The sequence below is a fragment of the Limulus polyphemus genome, unplaced genomic scaffold (genome assembly GCF_000517525.1).
Source record: "Limulus polyphemus unplaced genomic scaffold, Limulus_polyphemus-2.1.2 Scaffold147, whole genome shotgun sequence".
Lineage (NCBI taxonomy): Eukaryota > Metazoa > Arthropoda > Merostomata > Xiphosura > Limulidae > Limulus > Limulus polyphemus.
In genome coordinates this window covers 144,768-166,255 of record NW_013665757.1, presented here as the reverse complement: position 1 = coordinate 166,255, position 21,488 = coordinate 144,768, and the positions used below count along the sequence as shown (strand labels likewise).

The 21,488-nt window shown below is 33.7% G+C and overlaps 1 protein-coding gene across 3 annotated transcripts in view; it reads left to right on the top strand.

The window, feature by feature from the left end:
* The first annotated feature begins 3,695 nt into the window (after window positions 1–3,695).
* The window catches only part of LOC106475444, a 44,245-nt gene continuing 26,452 nt past the window's right edge, over window positions 3,696–21,488 (top strand). For all 3 annotated transcript variants that reach the window (XM_022380684.1, XM_013936128.2, XM_022380680.1), the window contains exons 1-4: window positions 3,696–4,009; window positions 6,608–6,702; window positions 16,853–17,021; window positions 18,188–18,299. In XM_022380684.1, the coding sequence (XP_022236392.1) occupies window positions 3,823–4,009; window positions 6,608–6,702; window positions 16,853–17,021; window positions 18,188–18,299 (563 nt within the window). In that variant the 5' untranslated portion in view covers window positions 3,696–3,822. The remainder of the gene's footprint in view (window positions 4,010–6,607; window positions 6,703–16,852; window positions 17,022–18,187; window positions 18,300–21,488) is intronic.

The following is a 21,488-nucleotide window of genomic DNA, read 5'->3' as shown; positions in this document are numbered from 1 at the left end:
TCTATTTGTAATATAAGGAACCACTTTTTTATATGCGGTTTTTCGCTAGCTTGCCTCATTAAAAAGATGCACATGCATGCACGCACGTGGATAAGATAAGTAACAATACCCAGGTGCACACCCTCAAGATACACTTAGCATGGATGCAAAATTTCAGGTTTCTAGGTTCTTTCCTCTTGGAAATATGGTGGTCACATTTCTTTTCTATGTGGTTTTTCGCATAAAAAGATGCACGCACGCACATGAATGACTAATAATACCCAGGTACACACCCTCGGGGTCCACTTAGTATGGGTGAATATTTTCAGGTTTCTAGGTTCTTTTTTCTTGGAGCTATGGCAGTCACGCCTACACTAGTCATCACCACCTACCGCCAACTCTTGGGCTACTCTTTTTACCAACGAATAGTGGGATTGACCATCATATTATAATGTTCCCATGTCCCATGGTTGAAGGAGCGAGCATGTTAGATGAGATAACCCAAAACTAATATAAAGGCTGAAATGTGCATCAGGCTTTAAAAGATGGGATTAGGAAAGCTATAGAATGACTCTTTAAAGATGAAAACAAATGAAAATTGTTTGTCAACAATGAATAACGGTGTGTATGACATAGAAAAGGGCAGTATCATGGTCAATGAACAACATATACAGTAAAGCATGCTGTGAGACCAGTTCAAGTATATGAGCTTCATCCCAGCCAATGGTGTTGAAGATATACACCAAATTGATGGCACCTTGACAGCTAACATGTACAAGTACATTATTATCCATCATGTAATCCCCCCCCAAAAAAAATTATCAGGCAGGGAGTCATCTTCTAGAAATATAATAATCCCAAACGTGCAGAAAATGTGGGGAAATGATACCTGATGGAAGAAGGCAGATGGACCACTTACAATAATGACTTAGACTGCACAAAGCCCTAATATGAGTATTATCAATGTTGTTTTGACTTATATGGAAACTGAGAAGGTCAAACAGCTTTTTTTGTTTGTTTGTTTTGATAAGCGCGATGTTGCACGTTGAGTACCTAAACCCGATTTTTAGAATTATAAGCACAAAGACTTACCGCTGAACCACCAAGAGACAGTTCAATCTGCAGCAAATAACTTTTGTTTGTGGGGAGTAGTACAGAACAATGAGAACAATATAACAATACAATGATAAACTTATAGTAGCATACAAATAAAGTTTGTTTCTCTGTTTAAGGCAAATACTTAATGCTATTTATTACATTATAAAGTATATATATGTATATATATATATATGCTTTTATTTTGTTGTTTTTTCAGTAATTATTGTACTAATGATGCACTAACCATCTAACTGCAATTACTCATTGTTTGTGGCTTCTGTATGTGTATCACTTGTTTTCATAAATATTTCCAATAGTGCATATATATATATAAGTGTGTTTGTGTGTCTAGATATGGTTAATAATTGCTTCAGTGTTTGAATGGCAACAACCTTTAAATGTTTTATAGGACAATACTGTTAATTTTGTAATTAATGACTAATAACCGTACTCTTGTTCATCATCGGTCCATGTTTTGGACGAGGGAAGGTCAGGTTCAGCGTTGACCTCTTTCTCCTATACCCGTACATACAGTAATGATTTGTTTGATTAAAGTGGCGCTAAAAAATTTTGTTTTTAATCGCGGCATAGCGGCTCATAGAATGGCTCCGAGTTTGTTGATTTTTTGTTTTGTTTTTTCTTCAAGTACAAACTTTTAGTTCATAGCTTCGTCGTCTCTTGGCCGATTTGAGATATAATTACAGTTTTGGACTCAGGAGGTCAAACCCTTTTGATTGATGTATTTGACTACGCCCAAAGACTCATAGATTAATTTACTCTAATCCTGCCTAAAATAATTTCAATTTGTGGGTAGGTTGGTAGAGATTCTGATGAGTAATAAAATCGAATCAGGTATACGCGCACCTCACGCTTGGAACTGCTGGGACACAAAAATATAGCTTATAAAAAAAGTCTCATAGATTAATTTACTCTAATTCTACCTAAAAGAATTTCAAGTGCCACGGCTATTGAGGATTCCCTCGTGTTTTTTATCTACAGGAAATTTTCATAAAACCATTATTTTCTTTTGTGGAAATTTGAGTAATTTTAATGGTTAAAATTATACATAAATGTAAAACTATAACAGCAAACTACGACGATTGTTATTAATGAATGTGTTTTTTTACTATAAATCATTGGTGAAAAAAATAACAAATAGGTCACATTTACTTTTAGATTTTATTTTATTAAAGTGCTTCCATCTACAGGTCACTTTTGACACTTAAATATATGTTATGTTATTCTATATTTTCAATTTGGACGACATTTTACCCAACACATGAACTAAATGGCCAAGTTAGAGTCCTCATAGCAGCTCTAATCTTTAATTGATGATAAGAGGGCATTGTCAGCAATTCCTGCCCCTACACATTTGCTCCTAACCTCATAGCTGTAATGGTTATAACGCTCCCACAGCCGAAAATGCGCAGCGTATTTAATGGTATGTTGCGACTCGAACTTTGGCTCTTCCGAGCTACAGCTCGACATACTAATCATTAGGTTAGGCTTGGCTCGTGTGTCCATATACTACAACGAATTACATGAGCTCTTTAAAAACAAATAAGCATTTTCTACAATTCTAGAAACCATCAAGATGTTCACCAAATACTTTTACTTTTTCTAAATCTAAACTAAAACAAATTGATTTTCAGATCAAATAAAAGCATTTTATTACTGTGAATGACAAATATTACTAATTTAAAATGCAAATAATGCATGTGTATACTCAAAAAACTTATGTGATATTGTATGTGATTATTTTACTTAATTTTAAGAATTTGACTTATGTGTGTGTGTGTGTGTATGTGCGTGTCTTCCGGTGGGACAGCGGTATATCTTCGGATTTACAACGTTAAAATTAGGAGTTTGATTCCCCTCGGTGGACACAGCAGGTAGCCCGATGTGGCTTTGCTATAAGAAAAAAAAAAAACAAGTGTGTGTGTGTACGTGTGCTAAAACTCTAAAAAGTTCGAAATTTTCAGTGTGAAGATATACACTAGCCATCAACTAGCGAGGCTTTCATGTAATATTATGATCCAATAATTGTTCCATTTACTTATAAATAATTAACTTTAACTACGGTTAAAAATAAATAAGTCAACATCGGAAAACACAATAACTTGAGCATAGTTCATGCATTTGAAGGTCTGTACCAATGGCCGTTATTATTTATTAGTATGCACAAATGTGTATAAATATGTTTCAGCTGAATAAGAAAATAAAATTAAAAATTGCAACATCCGCTATTCGTTTTTGTGTTTATTTGTTTTAATTCAAAGATACACAATGAACTATCTATACTCTGTCCACCATGTGAAATCCAATCTTTAGCGTTGTAAGTCCGTAAACTTACCGCTGACCCATTGGTGGACTCATTTTTGTTTATATTCAACTTTTTAGTATTTTATCACAGTTCTATGTCATTTTTTAGATTTATAATTATATATAGGCATTTCATGTTATTATTATATATATTATTCTGATCTTGAATTATTTCACAACCTTACAAGGAATACGAAACAATACAATTTAAATTTAAGCCAGTATTTAATTCTTAATGGTGATAGTTTTATAGATAGTTAGATGGCAGCATAGTCTGAAAATAAAGCACATGAATGATACTACGTTTGACTTAACTGTTAGTAAGTAGGTAATAGTGGACGAAGAGTTACATATTGTAGATTTTTGTTAGTTGATTATTTCTTGTAATCAAATCTTTAGAATTATTTGTCAAGTTCAGTCTCAATGAGTGACGTTACGGCTCATGTTATAGAAGGTAAATGGCGATCAGATGACATAAAGCTCCAGGAACAAGTTGATTTCTCGGGGCTAATGCTATCTGAACATGTTTTGTGTGGCTTGAAGGAAGCTGGATTTATTCGACCATCTCCAATACAGTTGCACGCTATTCCACTTGGAAGATGTGGCTTGGGTAAGTACTATATTTTACCACAGTTTGTTAATAGAGCATAATCTTTAAGAAAACCTGTAAAGGGCTAAACTTTGTTAACTAGCTTTACTGCCTTTGGCGTCATTCTATATCCTGTAAAAATACTTGGAAATTGTACACTTATATTTTTACCTGTCAGTATCAATGTTCCATGACAGTCATCCGAAGTGTTAAATTAACAGTAATACTGTGAAAAGGAGTGATAAGAGATGTATGACCATGATCATCTCAGTTGAGTTAAATATATGAAATCCAATCGAAAGCAGTGGCAGCTTAGCCTTAAGCAAGTGCAAGATCCAAGGATAGACAGATCATACACTACAGTCCATTAGTAGGTTATGTGCTAATAAGATGTTTATTTGAAATGAGACACTTAAAAATATAAAGCTACTAGCAGTCTCCAGTATTTTTTGTAAGGCTGGAACTGACAAAAAAAGTAGTTGATTTTATAAAAAGTAACAATAGAAGATTGGCTTTGTGAGCTACGTTAGTTAATATCAAAATATATAGACTCTCACGAGTAGAGAACAAGGAAAGTAAGTATGTATATGTTATAGGAGAAAAAAGGGGTATAAATAATTCCCTATGAAACTTAAAGGACAGTAAGGGACATATTGATCCACTAGGCCATCCTGTCCTAAACTTTAAAAAACTCAAAGCCAATCCATGTCATTTAAATATGTATCATGAAAAAGTTTTAGTACAAGTATATGCCTGCATCTGACCTAGTCATTTAGCCCATGCACTTAAGGTGCCATTCAGTCTGATAATACCAATACTTGAAACAAGTTCTTAAATATCCAGAGAAAATACATCTAAAACTCCTGCAAGTCTCTCCTTGTAACTAAATTGCCTTAAACTAGGAATCATTCTACATGTATTAGCTCATCTGCCCTATCAAAATTTTGTACAAGGCCTACATAATAATCTTGTTCTCAAATTCCCAATTTCTATAAATACATCTAGAAACAAAATCCAAACAAGTATGTGCTATATTTTTCAACAGTGAGCAGTCCTTTTCATTTGACATGTGCTATTTGTCACAACCATGAAAGGCCATATTCAATCACACATCACATTACAATTTTAGATACTCTTGAATGGAATGGAAATATGTTATCTACAAAAATGCATTGAGCAGTATGGTAATAGATATTTAAACACAGAAAATAGCAGCCAAAGACAATAAAGTTGAATTTCTCATTTTACGTTTTCTGGAAATCAGAGATTATTGATACAAACCCATAGAAGGAAGAGGGAAAACATTTGTAAACTTCATCTGGTGTAAAATCTATTTTTCTTTTTTTATATATTTGATAAATTCAATAGCTCTGCTAATATATTGAAACTGTCTTCCATACACTTTCCCATTCACTAAAACTGTTAAGATGTTTTGAAGTAAACAAAGCATTCCTAATATAGCAAGGAATGGTAACAAAAATGTTTTGTAAATTCTGATTCTTGGCAAAATGTAAAATACTTATTTGATTATTAATTATTTGAACTGACTAATTTGGGTAACAGTTACTGTCAACAGGGCTGTTCATACAAAGATAGTTTAGCCTATTTCAACTTCAATGTTCATACCCAGATTATGGTAATATTGTTATCAAAACTAGACAGATAAAGTCATTAAAATATGTTTTTCATTGTACTTAAAAATCTTTTCTTCTACTTCTCTAAATAAATGTTGTTTTTCTGTTGAAGGATGTAATAAATATTAAAATATGTAGTTGTTTTATCAAAACTTTTCTGACACCATGAGAGGTTGTGCTATACATTCTTCAACATATTTATCAGAATTGTTGAATTTCAGACAATTCATTAGATCAGCATTTCCTAAATTATGGGGTACAAATGTTCTCTGGAGGGGGAGGGGTAATGATTGGGGTAGAGTTAGTAGTGCAATCATGTAAAATTGTTTTAATATATTTTTATTAATGAAAATAAAATGTTATTACTACAACACATGTAGCACTTTAATGTCTATCATTGTATTATATCAGTTAACTCATTCTTTCACTCGTTTGAAAAAGAGAGGGGGTGCACAAGAAACCATATTTACTAAAGGGGTATGTGGATGACAAAAGTTTGGGAAATGCTGCAATAGATCATGAGTTCAGTTCATTATGGTCTAATATATAATGAAATAGGCAAATAGTTTAGAATGCAATAAATAAAATTACTTTAGACTGTCCATTCCATAACTCCCATCATGATGTTTCCCTTGGATATCACTTCCTCTCATTAGTCTTAAGTTATGTGAAACATTAAATTTTCTTTTAACATTTTTATAATTTTGAGCAATATAATACTGACTTATTCTTCTTTTTAATAATTTGTATCAAAGTTTTTGGATGATGTTAGCACTTTATTGGTCATTCTTCGCCATTTTTGGAAATGTGATTAAGTAAATGTATCATTATGAAAATGAAAAATGCATGCTGAGCCCACTCACTACATTTTATGGTGCCTAGTAGCTTATGTGCAGTTACGTCCTTACACTATTCATTAAAATTGATAATTGTATTAATGTAACATATTATCAGTCTTTAATAAATTTTTTATTTGACCTTTTAGATTTAATAATACAAGCAAAATCTGGAACAGGAAAGACGTGTGTCATGACAGTAATTGCTTTAGAAAACATTGAACTTAATACATCTGCCACTCAGGTATGCTTCTTTAATACTTATTGTTTTTTCTTATCTGTTAAGAATTTAGCCAACTAAACAAGTTAGTCTAAGGTACTTGAATAATTTGTCTTCTTGTAAATCTCAGAACATAGTTTAAATGCTTAACAGAATGTCATTTTGCCAAAGGAACATATTAACTGAAAGTGAGTGTTAATCACTAGTGGTTATTTACTGATTATATAGAGAAACAGAGATTTTAAACACTGTGTTCTTGACTCACTGTCATTTTAAGTCTTTGATAAAATTTTGTTTGTGAGGAATACTAATTGTTTAGAAAAATATCTTCATTTTTGGAAGACTTAGAAGATTTTTCAGAACAAATAGTAAGATAGAATTGTCTATCATAATCAAAATTAGATACAGTATAGAACTGACTGAAATTGATAAATTGTCTTAAGTGGTCAGGCTGCAACTTAGGTGAATGAGTTAAATGGGAGTTGTTTTTGAAGTTTAATTGGTTATTATTCAAATTAGTGATGTTGATAGCATGTTCAAACTTATGATACTCAGATTTGTGCATAAGACTGGATCATAGAAAATGTGTGTATTTCAAAATAATTAATCAGTTTGACCAAGTGTAATGAAGAGATGGCCAGTATTCAGTAAAAATATTCTCAACATTTTATTTTTTGGCTGTATCAAGAGGTAGACATTCTACTGGACTTGTCTTCAGTACGTTTACTTCTTGAAGCTATAATAGTGAAGAAATTATTTCCACTGGATACTAGCTGTTTCTCTTCATTAAACATCTTTACCCTCCAGTGTGCATAACACTAACTGAATTCTAGTTTGACCACATAGTATAAGACTTGGAAAATGTGCTGTAACATTTAAAAGTGCATGTTATATGTATGCTTTTGAATTTTAGACAAACCCTGTATGTGTTTCTAAAAGAAGAGATGAATTTTGATATTACACTAGAGTGGATGAAATTGAAGCCTTCTGCATAATGCTTGACTCTTACAAAAATGACAAATAAGCTATTATATCAATTTCTACAGTTAATTTATTAAATAAGACTATATGTCATTGTTCAGGTTCTGAACAATGACATATTTTAAAATAGTTAATAGTAAATGCTTAATATTCTTAACTCTTAAACTTCACCTATCCAAAATTCAATTCCAAAAGATATAAAGCAAATAAAATTAAAAACAAAGTGTCAGTTACCATTTTGCTTACTGTGTCTAATTGATAGTTTTGAAGTGTGCTATAATTTCATTTTTACAAATGAACAAGGACTAAGGCAAGTCAAACTTCTTCAAAATCAACAATGCATTGTGATCATTATTAGCATCACTATAACATAGTTGTAATGGATAGCATTTATTATTGGCATTAAAAGTTTATTTTTATTTTTTTATAAAATCCCAAAAGATTTTTGTCCTAGACATACCATAAATGTGGTAAATTACGTTATATTGTCTCCACCCACCAATAAATATTGTTTATCAACTTTTGTTTAGGTATGTAGTTCTTGTATTTTTTCTTTTTGACTAATCTTTTGAAAAATTTTCCATTTTTTATCTATTAAAAATGTGGTTGAGTAATTCATCTCAAAATTTACTCTCATTTACTTATTTTAAGTTTTATTTTCCTTCCCCTTTCTGTCAAACCAGTCTGGACAGTTATTCTTCATAGCTTCATGTACAGCTAAACTATATGAATTGTTTAGATGTGGTCTGGCTACATTAAAACTTTGGGGGTGTAGGCTACTCAATCTAGTACTTCAGGATTCGTAATGATAACAAGAAATGAGATGGGGTATAGCTTGGAAAATAATTCATCATAAAACACAACAAATGTAGTTTTATTATAAAATACAAATGTAAAGGCACAAAATATTTGTATTAAATCATCACCAATCTAGAAAAATTTAAACAAATATTCAGAGCTAAATATTAATATAGATAATAAAATTGAGTTAGAAAAATTTTAAGTTGTGTGAAGACTGCATGCTGTTGAGAGAAGGAAGGACATCTTTAATTAGTAATTATCCAAGGTCTCCAAAATGGACTTGGATAAATACTTGAATTTGTAATTAATAAGTTAAAAATCATAGTTATTTCCTCGTTCTACAACCATAATACAGGCAGAATGTCTTTTAGTTTTAAACATGAAGAATTATTAGCTCTAATAAACCTCTCCTATAACAATAATATTGTCATCACCAGCCTTGACAAAGGAAAAAGGAAAATAAGTTGTACTTCTCAACAAAATTAACTATATTAAAAAAAAGTTCTTCATACATTAAGTCATCATGGCAAATTTAAAATTCTATCTCATAATATACAATGTGAAGAAAAACAAAGATTTTTGAGAAACCTGAAAAATAGAAATGTACATCTGATTCTGTTTACAATCCTGTATCATACAGGCTCCCAACCAAGCATATTATATAGCATAAAAATTCACAAGACAGAAGCTCTCCTCCCCCTAACTTATACTTTCTGCCTTTGGCATTCGTGATTATAAGTTGGTAAAATTTCTGGTACTAGTCTTACAGCCTCTCCCTGCCAATGAATATAGAACACCTCGTTACTCATTTAATGGGTGGTTTCAATAGTACTTCTTTGTTCACCAATATTCCTATTGATGAAACAATTGACATTTGCTTCTCTGAACGTATTAACAATGCTACTTTATTTAATGGATTATCAAAAACTGAGGTTGAATCCTTGCTGCAAATCTTTACAAAAATCTTCACATTCGTTTTTTTTTTGCTAGTGATCTACAAACAAATAAATGGTAGTGTAATGGGTTCTTCTTTCGGAACCACACATGCCAATTTGTTTTTTGCCACCATTTACACACTTGTTTCAACATGTCTTGCACACTACAAACTCATTTGCTATAGAAGGTATATTGATTATACTTTATTATTTTTCTTCATAAAGAACACACCTCACACTTTCAGGATTATTTTAATCCATGACATCCTTCCATAAAACTAACCTTCAAACTGTAGTTTACAACAATACAACACCTGTTTTTGATATGACTACTTACCTCTTCTCACAGTTAGTTATTCTCGATTTGTCTGTTCTCCAGTGTGCAAATTTTTGCTTGCCATTAGCCTTGAAATTCCCACCTAATTCCATGTGTATCCCACTTGGTTCAGCTGCATTTAAGCATGCAAATTAACATAGTGCAACAAACCCTCCTATTGCAGCTGACTCCCTCTATGCAATTGAACCCAATCTTCACTTCTTGATTTGGCACGACAGAGTTAAGACATAGTACTTGACTTTAAATTTAAAAAAATTTCCTTTAGTGAATTTTGAACATATTCAAATTATTGTTTATAAGTTGGATTTCTTTATTTCATTGTGAATTCTGTTTCTCACTCAATTACAATGGCTACTGACAGTACTGGTGTTCAACAGCTTGTGACAATGGCTGCAGGTGCAGCATTATTGGTGGAGGAAGTGTTGACCATAGTTCGTCGGGAGGTGGCTTCTTTCATGTGGGCCGTGGGATCTCTCGATCTACAAGCAATTCTTACATTACCTGAGGACTTAGATCTTGGTGATGTGGACTTGGACAGCTTCCCCCCCCCTTCCTTTGCTGTGTAGGCATGTTCACAATCTAGACCTCAGTCACCATTTTTTAGACTTGATATTACAGATGTGTTGTGTTTTGTCTTTATCACCCAGTAATTTGATCCATCTCTTTCCTTATTAGTTGCAACACCTAGTTCTGAGTTTTGACTTTACCTCCTTTGCCTGATATTGGGGTTCATAACGAACGTTTTCAAGATAAATTACATGTGGGGGTTAGTATGCCATACCCTCCATGCATATCACTGTTCAGCAAACCCACTGGTCATTTAGAAGGACTCTTCCCTCCTTTTTATCACACCTCCTGCTTTATCTCCTGTCTCAGTTCCTCCTCCCCTCCTTAAGATTGCATTTCCCACCAATGTTTCACAGAAGTAGTTCAAGACCTTCTCATTTAGGGTGCCATCAAACAGATTTCTCCTGTCATTCCAGAATTCAATTCCCCTTTTTTCTTTTCTGACCTCAAGAAGAGGTATCCTGTTTTCAGTCTCTCCCATCTGAATCGCTTGGTTGATGTGCTCTCAGATAGGCCTTTCTTCCAAGTCTTTAGATGATGAGATTCCATGTGTATGAAGCATATCTTCACATCTATATTGCTCGGGCTTCACGTCATTATCTATATTTTGTCCACAAGGATCATGTTTATCAATTCTGAGCTCTTCCTTTCAGGTGGACATCAACACCCTACACTTTCTGTTGGATTGTCCCATCATTTTCCCAATTCCTACATTTTCATGGGCTCAATTTCTATCTTTATATAGATGTCTGGCTTCTTCTGGCTCCATCCTTTAGATAGTCTTCTACATTCAACCAACTTCTCATCAGAGAAATTGCTTGGGTGGGTTGGATTATCTAGATGGAGAAGTCCATTATCTACCCTATCCAATGACTTGTTCTTCTGGGGGTGTTTTTTTTCACTTCAAATCTTGGTTAAGCGCAGCCTTCTCTTCTTTGTCTGTGAGTCATGGAGTTTTTAGTTCAGAGGGCACTTTCACCATCTTCACCCCCTGTGCAAGAGGTTCTGTCTCTTTGGGGGGTATTGGACATCACTGAAGGCTCTTATCCCTCTGGGCCATACCCACATGCATTTCTTGCAATGAGTACTACAAGGTCTATGCCACCTCATCATGAACCCTCTGGATTTACAGATATCTCTTCCTGCTTCCCTTCTGTCGAATTTCCTATGGTGGTTAGACAGGGACAAAACGACAGTGGGGATACCTATTCCTTCTCCCAGTTCAGATGTCTATGTCTTCACAGATGCCTTGTTGTCAAGATGGGGTGCATACTGAAATACACAGGAGATCTTGGGAGGAGTTAGGTCTTCACATCAATCATTTGGAACTCCTTGCTATTTATCAGGCAATGGTTCAATTTCTGTTGTCTCTGAGGGTTGTGATAGTTATGATTCATTCCAATAACCCAACAATTGTCCCTTACATCACCTGAAAAGGGGGCACTTGATTCTGGTCCTTATGTTCCTGCACTCTAGAGCTGCTCTTCTGGGCTCACAACCATCATATTCATTTGCAGACTTGTCACATATTGGGTGCTCTCAATCTTGTCACAGTTTGGCTGTTCCATCCCAACAAAGTTCTACCCACAGAGTGGTCTGTTGACCCCAGGTATTCTGATGGCTGTGTTCTCAGTTGGATACTCCCCAGCTGTACGCGTTTGTCACTCAATTGAATGCCAAACTTCCTCTCTTTTGATTCCCAGTTCAATATCCTTTGGCTTTGGCCATGGATGCATTCATCCAGGATTGGAAGTACCTTTTCCTTTATACATACCTGCCCATCTTTCTTCTACCACAAGTACTTTCCCTCATCCAATCCACTCCATGTCAAGTCCTTCTTGTGGCTCCTTTCTGGCTGTCTCAACCATGGTTTCTATCTCTGTCCCCTCTCCAGGAACTACCTCCATTACCTCTCTCTTGGTTCCTCCTCCAGCAACATCACTCAGAGTGCTTCATCCTTCCATTCCCACACTCCAGCTCCACATGTGGTTTTTGTTCAGTCCTTTGCGAGGGGTTCGGGACTATCTACAAGTGTAGCATCCCTATTTATCCATGTCTTTGTATCAACATGAGTGGAGAATATTCTGTTGTTGGTATATCCAGTATGGATTCTCTCCCCCCTTCTTCAGATATCTGGTTTTTTCAAATGGCTTTTTGACGTGGATCTGTCTGTTTCAACTGTTGTGGGCTTTAGAACATTCCTTTTGTTTTTGCTGTATGTTTTCCTCTATCATACTCACAGACTGCTTGTAGGTTCTTCCTTGTAGTATATTGCATCATAACTATGTTTTTTACCAGACTGTGCACTCATGGACTAACATGAGTAAAGCAGAAAAAGATTGCTACCCATCTATAATGTTTCTTAAATTGCCAGAATCAGGAGCATTCTGCTTTTCAAAATAGGGTTTTGTGGTCACCCATTTCACTTTCTCCAGTGATGTGTGCACAGTTGCACTCAGTCGAAAGTAGGGTGGTAGCATTCTGCCTGTGTAGAAGGTATGACTATCTTGCTGCTGCTGATATGATGTTTTACTCCAGATGCCACCGGTCTAGACTGGATTTTTCCATCTATTTTGCAATTTGATCCTCCAGCTGGGAACCTGCTCTCCTACTGTTGCCTGGGTGATTAGTTTTAGTTGGAGCAGGACCAACCAACATAAGTCCTTTATATGTGAGTGGGCTGGGAACTTCCTCCTACCATGGACTGGATGCTGCATCCCCAATTCCAATCAGTTTTGGACTGGAATTGACCCTCCATGTTGCATTTCCAACTTCATGATGTCATCCGGATGTATATTCCCTATGGTTTCTTGCTGCAGGTTATGCTGGATTTGCCCAAGTGATGGTTTAGGTACTTGGAACAGAGGCTTCTCTCCCTTTCTAGTGAATGATTGAAGACCCTTCTCTTACCATAGACTGGTGGAGTTCCTCCCAGTGCCACTGATCTAGATTGGAGTTGAACTCCTGCTTACAGTCGGACACACCTTACCTTAGCCACTCCACACGTATTCCTCTTCCTTAGGGATTTGGAATTGTTACCTTGTTTCACCTTTTAATTTTAACACCACCCCTGTTGGCTCCACATGGACGAAGAGTATACCTGGTTCAGATATAGTGCGGTTTCCCACATGTGTGCTTCCTCTTCATAGAAGGCTCATTCCATAGGTGCTATTTTGAAGGGTGCTTATCTAGATAATTTTACACCAGTCCCTCCACCTGTTCAATGTGGAGTTCTAGCTGTAACTGTGAAAAGAGGTATGTAATCATATCAGAAGTTAATGTTTTCCTACACCGAAAATCTATTTCCAGTAGATACTTGCCTCCTCTCACACTTCCCACCTGTCCTCCATACTTCCAGTGTCATTTTTTTCTTGCCTAATCTCAAAATGAAGATTGGGTTCAACTGCATGAAGGGAGTCATCTGCAATAGGAAATTTTGTTGCACTCCTATTGGTGGAGGACTGTCACATGCTAATTTGCATGCTTAAATGCAGCTGAACCACGTGGAAGTTTCAAGGCTAGTGGCAAGCAAAAATTTCAGAACTAGACGACAGTCAAATCGAGAATAGCCATAATTGTAAGTATCTATCAATTATATTTTCAGTGTAAGAAAATATTAACTTAAGTTCTTGTGGATCCCAATGATTTTTATACTACTGTGTATTGGAAAAAAAACACTTCCAGCCGTTTCACTCAGTTCAATAACTTCATTGTGTTTGGTTACAAAATGTAACCATCTACAATGTTTACTGACAGAGCTTACAACTTTTGCTTCACTTATCTAGCTTTTCACACACATTTCCTTCTTACAAAACATCAGAACAGCTACCCAAAACATGAACTCAAAAACATCACACTCATTTTTATCCAATGAAATTGTGAACACACCTAAACAACTCACTATACCTAAATTCCCCATTTACACTTGTTACCCATATATTGGAAAATAAAAAGTATTATTGTCCAGAAAAATCATAAAATTTTCCAAAGAGGACATACAGTTCCTTATACGCAGAGAGGTAGACTTGCATGTGGTCTGATGCTTTTTCTTCTGTTGGCTTTGAGGCTGAGTTTGTGGAGATCAAGGGTGGACTAGTGATAATTTAGATTTTAGACTCTTATTTTTCCAGTAATCCTTTGCTCAGACAGCTACTCATGAACCTCAGATTGGACATTCTGCCTCCTGCATCCTTTTAACAAGTATTATACCATATTTGTAGTATTTTGAGTATTTCTCCTGAGGCTTATTAATCTTCACCTTCTTTAATGGGAGAAACTAGTTTGTCTGATTACCTAGTCCTTCTACCTTTGACAGACATTGTTGTTCATGCAAAGAGATTTGCAGATAAATTGAGGGAGGGGGTTGCTGCCTTGTCCTTCTCATTTGCTGGATCAGCAGGTCTTGGCTTTCCATCACCTAGAGAACCCTTATTTGGACTTGCAGAGGTTAGACCTTCTACTTCCTTTATGGAGCTCTAGACAAGATACCACTTTAATCAATCTCAGTTTTCCTGAATTTGTATGTCACTTACAACAGTTTTTTTTTTTTTATCATCTTTGCAACTGTGAATTAGCTCCTTAATTCTGAGTTGGGTTTGTTGCTTCTGTGTTTCTTTAGGTTGGAGGGAAGACTTGCCCATTTGGGTGTTGCTTGCCTTCTCTTCACAGTTATGGTGGCTTGACATGCAACATTCTGTAACTTTCAGGTTGGATTTCCTTCAAAGCATATTCCTATTATACAGTTATATCATATTGTGGTCCCAATGCCCTAGCCACTATACCTTGAATCTAGCTTTGCATCCACAGCCCTATAATTCCAATCATAAGACATGGAACCTTGTCTGTGTGATTGGGGCCTGGATGAATCTCATGACAATGAACAATGTTTACTCTGTAGCCAGTTAGCCTTTATCTCCCACATTTAGATTTCACTTTATCTGGGCATACCTGTTCCAGAAGTAGTGCAGACCCCCATTAGTGTGATTTATTATATCTCAATTTTGCCCACCTGTGTTTCTATACAGATGCTTTCTGTGTTAATCTTTCACTCACTGGCTCCTCCACTTGGTCAGTGTGGGATTCTAGCTAAAGTGGGAGAAGAGGTCAGTGTTTTTTATAAGTTTACATTTTCCTATACCGAAGATGTATTTCTGATAATACTTGCCTCCTCTCGCACTATCCAACCCTTCCTCCCCATGATAGCCAGTGTTCAGGTGTGATAATCTTGCCAATCTCAAAAAAGTGAATAAGAAAGAATAATAGAGAGCTTATATACAGATTGGGTATAGTGGAGAGAGTCACAAGATTAAAGTTGCTATGGGTGATATGGTGGTGTATAACAAATGAAGCAAGAAAAGTATAATTCATACTAATGCTTAGATGAGCAAAGAAGAGAACCTTTTATTGGGGTAAAGCTAAAGTGAAAGGAGAGGTAAGTCTTATCAGAAATACATTTTTGGTATAGGAAAATGTAAACTTTTAAAATCTAGGATGCTTAACATTCATCACTAACTGACTATTATAGTATTAACAGCAAGTCAGGCTAAAAATGTTATTTTAACACTGACAGTAATTCAGACTCTTTGCTAAGGCCTTCTAGTCCAACAAGAGAAGGCCTCAGCATGATTCCTGGTTTTAGAAAAAGCAGGTTATTAAAATAGATTTCAACAAGTTACCATATTCTTGCTCTAATATAGAAAGCTACAAAAGAATTAGTTCAGTTTTGAAAATGGTTAAGGATTGTAACAATTTGATTATGGAAAGATTTTTTCAATGAATGATAACAAGAAGAATAAACTTAAAAATCATAAAAATGCTTATTCTTAAGTATAACTGATTCCACCTTTTATATAGTTATTTTTTAACAGTCCACGTTATACATTAGGATTAACTAATTATTACATTAGCTATTTCACTTTTTAATTTGCTCGATCAAAAAGATTGAAACTGATTCTTTCAGTTAAATCTCTCTCAACCACTCTATCAAATTCACCTCTCTGAAATTCAATTCCAAAAGATATAAAGCAAAGAAAAGAGTATCTATTTTTGTAAATGTCGAGCACTGTGCAAACTTAAATTTCATCCACATTACATTAATTTCAATTGCAGAATGACTTCTTTTTCTAGGTGATAATTTTTTAACCCACCTGTACAAATTAGTGATATTATTCTATCAATTAGTGGAAGGGTTACTGGTTTAAAGTAGATTAAGTGATTTTTACTTGATTGTTTAATTCTACCATAAAGAACTACCTTTAGAGGGAAAATTAATTGATAGATTAGCTGTTAATTTTTTTTATGGAATCATAAACATTGTTAGTATACACAGTTGAATACTGATATTTGTCAAGTAATGTTTATTTTTAAAACAGTCAAGTCTCGTTAAGTATAAGATTTAAGATGTTTAAAACTTTTATTAGTTTCTTAATCTTATAATATTACAGAGAGAAATCTAAAGCTAAAAAATAATATTCTCAAGAAAATGTAACAAATGAGCCCAATATTTGCATGATCATTTTAAGTTAATCATACAAAATTACTTCTTTTTTTCTAGGTTCTAATTCTCACACCCACCAGAGAAATTGCTGTACAAAATTGTGATGTAATTCTTTCAATTGGTAGAAAATCTCCTGGTTTAAAAAGTTGCTATTTTATTGGTGGAATACCTGTTAAAGAAGATCATTTGAAGTTGAAAAAATGTCACATAGCAGTTGGAACACCTGGTAAGTTAAGTTGTAAATATGCACGCAGCAATTACATTTTCAGTTTTAAGCTAATTTCTTTCTATAATTCAAGATCCTTGTAATTATTTAAATAAATAAATATGCCACTCTTTAAACATATTTAATTTTGTTACATGAACTTTCAAAATTTTAATTACAAACAGTAATTTCATTTTTTAATTAGATTCGTCTGTCATTAACTTTGCTCAACCCAGTCATTGTAACTTTGTTGTTTATCACCAGCTAGAGTTTTATTATTATTCATATTTATAGGATAGTGTAAAGTGTATGATGTAGGGTCTGTTTGTAGACTACAGGCTAAAAATTTATTTATGAAAATTGCTTATTTACTTTATGTATTACATATAGTTGTATATTTTTGCTTTATAAATGTTAAATCAATGTTGTTTTTGTTTTATTGGGATAAATCATGGAATTTTGTGATCGGATAAAATACATGTATTACCTGTCATATTATGAAGATATTAAACAGACATATATGGCCAACATGATTTATCTATGCCTCTCTTATTTGTTTTAAGTGATACATCTGTGATGTGTTAAAAAATAACCTAATGAGTAATTTTTAATTAATTATTATAGGGTGTAGAACCAAAAACGTGACTGAATGCAAAACTGTATCCATGTTAATATTTAAAGAGTTAAACCAAAGCCATTTAATTTAGTTTCACTTCTACTGATATTAGTCAGTATAAGAACAATGCTGTAACTTTCCTCGTCATATGTTTATCCAACTACCCCTCTAACTACTGTGTTTCCATTTTAGTAAGAAAGTTATTTCAAACATTCTAGTCAATACACATTAGACTAATGAAATATATGAGACTGTTTCTATCATTTTGTAGGGGTTTATCTACTGTACTCGATAAATGGTAAAATGAGCTTTTTTCTTAATATTTAGTTGAGGTTTCTTGTCTCTTCAGTACAAATAAGTGTCTGTTAATACAGTCATTGATGAAACAAACTGTTCATCTGTTACTGGTTTTTTTACTCACCTTGTGTACAGAAAATGCTCTTGCTTTTGATTAAGGTTTAATCCTGGTTTACATTGAATGTATTACTAAAACTTTTGTCTTTACAGAAATAGAACTTACTTAATTCAGGTTAATACTAACATCAATTTGGGATTTTTTTTTTTTTTCTAGGAAGGATTCAACAGTTGATAAATGAAGGATTACTGAAAACAGATTCTGTTCGACTTTTTGTGTTGGATGAGGCCGACAAACTACTGGAAGAAAGTTTTCAAACGAGCATTAAGTAAGAATACTAATTTTCCCCCTAAGCAATTTTTATGATCCTTTTCATGCATATTTTTATGTACATAGTCAAAATTCGTGTAATAAATGTTATCTGTAATGGTGTGTAGATCTGATGTTTTTTATAGTTTTTATAAATATGTGATTCTTAAATAAAAAAAAATGTTTCTGAATTTAGGAAATTAATTAATAATCCCTTGGAATAACTTATATGTTTATATGTAGGAAGCTCTAGGAAACAAATATCTGAACTGGTAAAATGGTTATGATACTCAGGCTAATTTTTTTTATTTTTAGTTCTGTGGAACAAAACAATGTAACTAATAAGATAGAACTAAAAAAAACAATTTGGACGATATGTTTAAGAAAGTTACGTAGAGAAGTTACATTTTTGCTGTTTATTTTATTAAGGAATTATGCCAAGTTGAAATTAATATGTGCAATAAATTTTCTTTACTTCTGTACCACATAATGTTTTTAACTGATGACTGCTTTAAAAACTATAAAATGAAATATAAATGATAGAATAATCAAATTAAAATAATGTATAAATGAAATTACAAATCAGGTAGACTTACCTCTGAAAACCTGAAATCCTTTCCTTGTTGAGTTTGAACTTGCATTGTCAACAAAACATCTGATTAAAAAAAGTGTATGTCACTTACCCATAATTCTTCACTCTCTCACAGATTTTTGCACCAGTGGATTTAATCTAAACTTTATTTTCCAACCATACTTTAGATTTTCTCTTTTAAAATTATGTTGTAAACTTTACAACAAAGTTTTTTCCATGTATTTCCACCATCTTCTGATTTACTTTTTGGTACATCTTTCACAATAAAATTTTTTGACTACAGTTTCACAGCTGGCTATTATGCAGTTCTTTGTGGGTAAAGCTGGCTTCTCTTCTTGGATAGCTTGAATGTCATCACATTCTTGCAGACATTCCTCCCTAGTAGGTTACCAATAATATTGGTCTATCATTCAGAGTTGGTGGCTGTATCATTTAATTTCTTTTCCTTCTCCAACTTGATAATAGTTTGCCTTTTTTTTTCCTGTGCTGCATTCATGATTCTGGCATGTTTGCTTCTATTGGAAGCTACACAGCTGCACTCTCATCCATTTTCAGTTGCCAGAGAAGTCATGTACTTCTGTCAGCCTCACTTTTGTTTTCAGATTCTTTTTCAAGTGTTTAGAACTTAAATTTAATTCTGGCCATAAGTTGCCTTGGATCTCCTTTTGAACTTTTTGCAGTTTCTTCACTCTACTATTTTCCCACAAAGATGTATTTAATTTTGTTACTCACTTCAGGAAAAATACTCTGTACTTGTATCATGATCAAGCCTTCCTAACAAAGACTTGTATTGAGAGAGATGATCACAACTTTTTTTCTCCTGTTGTTTTACTTACTGTGATTTGATCCTGATTCCCCCCCCCCTTCTGATAGATGTTTTCTATTTCTGTTCATTTTTTTTCTGCATTGCAAGAACAGAATCATTTTGAAGGAATCAACATCAGTTTTTATACCAATGAAGATTCTTGTTCCACAGATCTTGCTTCATTTACATTAATAAATTGGTTTGTGGAGCTGATCTGTCTTGTTTATCAGGATGTTCCTGTCAACCTCAAGCATGGATTTTAGGTTACATCTCATCACATTTGACATTTGGCTATGTTTTTGGTCTTCTGGTCTCTGTACCCTTTAGTGAACATCTTACAGGCCAGCATGAGGACAATTCTGTATACTTTTTTGTGATTTTACCTGAATCGCATCACTATATCTCCAGTTTAAGGAGTTTGTTTTCAACCTGTGGTTTGTCTCCAGGCACAGTGCAATCTATCTCTCATGAGTTTTATATATTCTGCTCAGCACCCAATAGTAATCATTTCCAGGCTTCTTGGAATTGTAAATAATTTTGACATCAACACAAACAGTACCCACTGCATTCGGTCTAGACAACCCAAGTACAGTAAAAGCTTTATTTGCCATCTGCTGATTTGACAAAAGCATTTCCTTTATGATATTTTACAGGAAGAACTTTGGCATCTTGTTAATGTTCTAAAGTACAGTATTTGAACATCATTTATAGCAGTAACAGTTTTAAGTAATACTAAAGGTTATAGAAAAAATATATCCTTAAGTCACAGTACAGGTGGCTAACAAGTGAAGCTTGCTGGTGTGAAAAAACATAAACAAAATCATAGTAGTGCCACTAACCTATGATGAGCCTTTGTATTTGGATAGATCTTTACAACCTACAATTACATGTCAAATTTGGTCTAAATATAAGCCACATGTGTAAGGCTATTAAAAAAAACTGCTCCAATTTGACCATAATATTTGCACAAAAAGTCACTTGAGTTATCGGTCTAACATTTTTATTACAACTTCACCTAAGAGTACAGGTTGACTGTTTTTTGTCATTTGGTTTAGAGATGGCTGATTTAGAGCAGCAAAAGTATAGGGTGAAAGCACGTGCAGGTACATAAGTATTGGTTAGGCCAAACAAATTAGATTAGTAATTTCAAGTTCAAATTTTCAAAACAATCATACAGGTGGACGGTTATTTATTACTCATTACCAACTTTTGAGCACAAATTTGCTAAATTTTCTGAAATTCTCCTAATTAACTCTTTCAGCATGGGCTCGGTCCCTGGGATCGACCTCGTAACCATTTTATGCTTGTTGTAGTTTTCACGCTATCACTTTTAAATTAGTAATCGAACATTAACAAAATTTGGCAGATTATCATTAAACATTACAATGCTTTCATATGCAAAATATCAAAATTTTTTTATGAAGTTTTAAGGTTTGCCAAGCAATGCTTTTTTCGTGTTTTTTTTCTTTTCACATGTTGCCTGTTTATCATGAAAAGTAATATTCATTTTAAGATTAAAAATACTTTTATGTATCAGAAAATTTTGAAATTGCACATGCGAAATCATTATAATTTCTTTAAAAAAACTTTATATTTTATCTGTTATTTTCAGTAATTAATCTCTGTACGGGTTCAGTAGATTTGACTGATCTCACAACCTCCATAAATATAAATTATGGCTCTTTCATTCTAGAATGAACATAAATTATAACATAATGTTTAGATCAAATAGCTTAAATCTCATAACATTATACATTTATATTTATTATTTTTATTATATTGACCTTTCAGCCATGTCTGGCTAACAATAC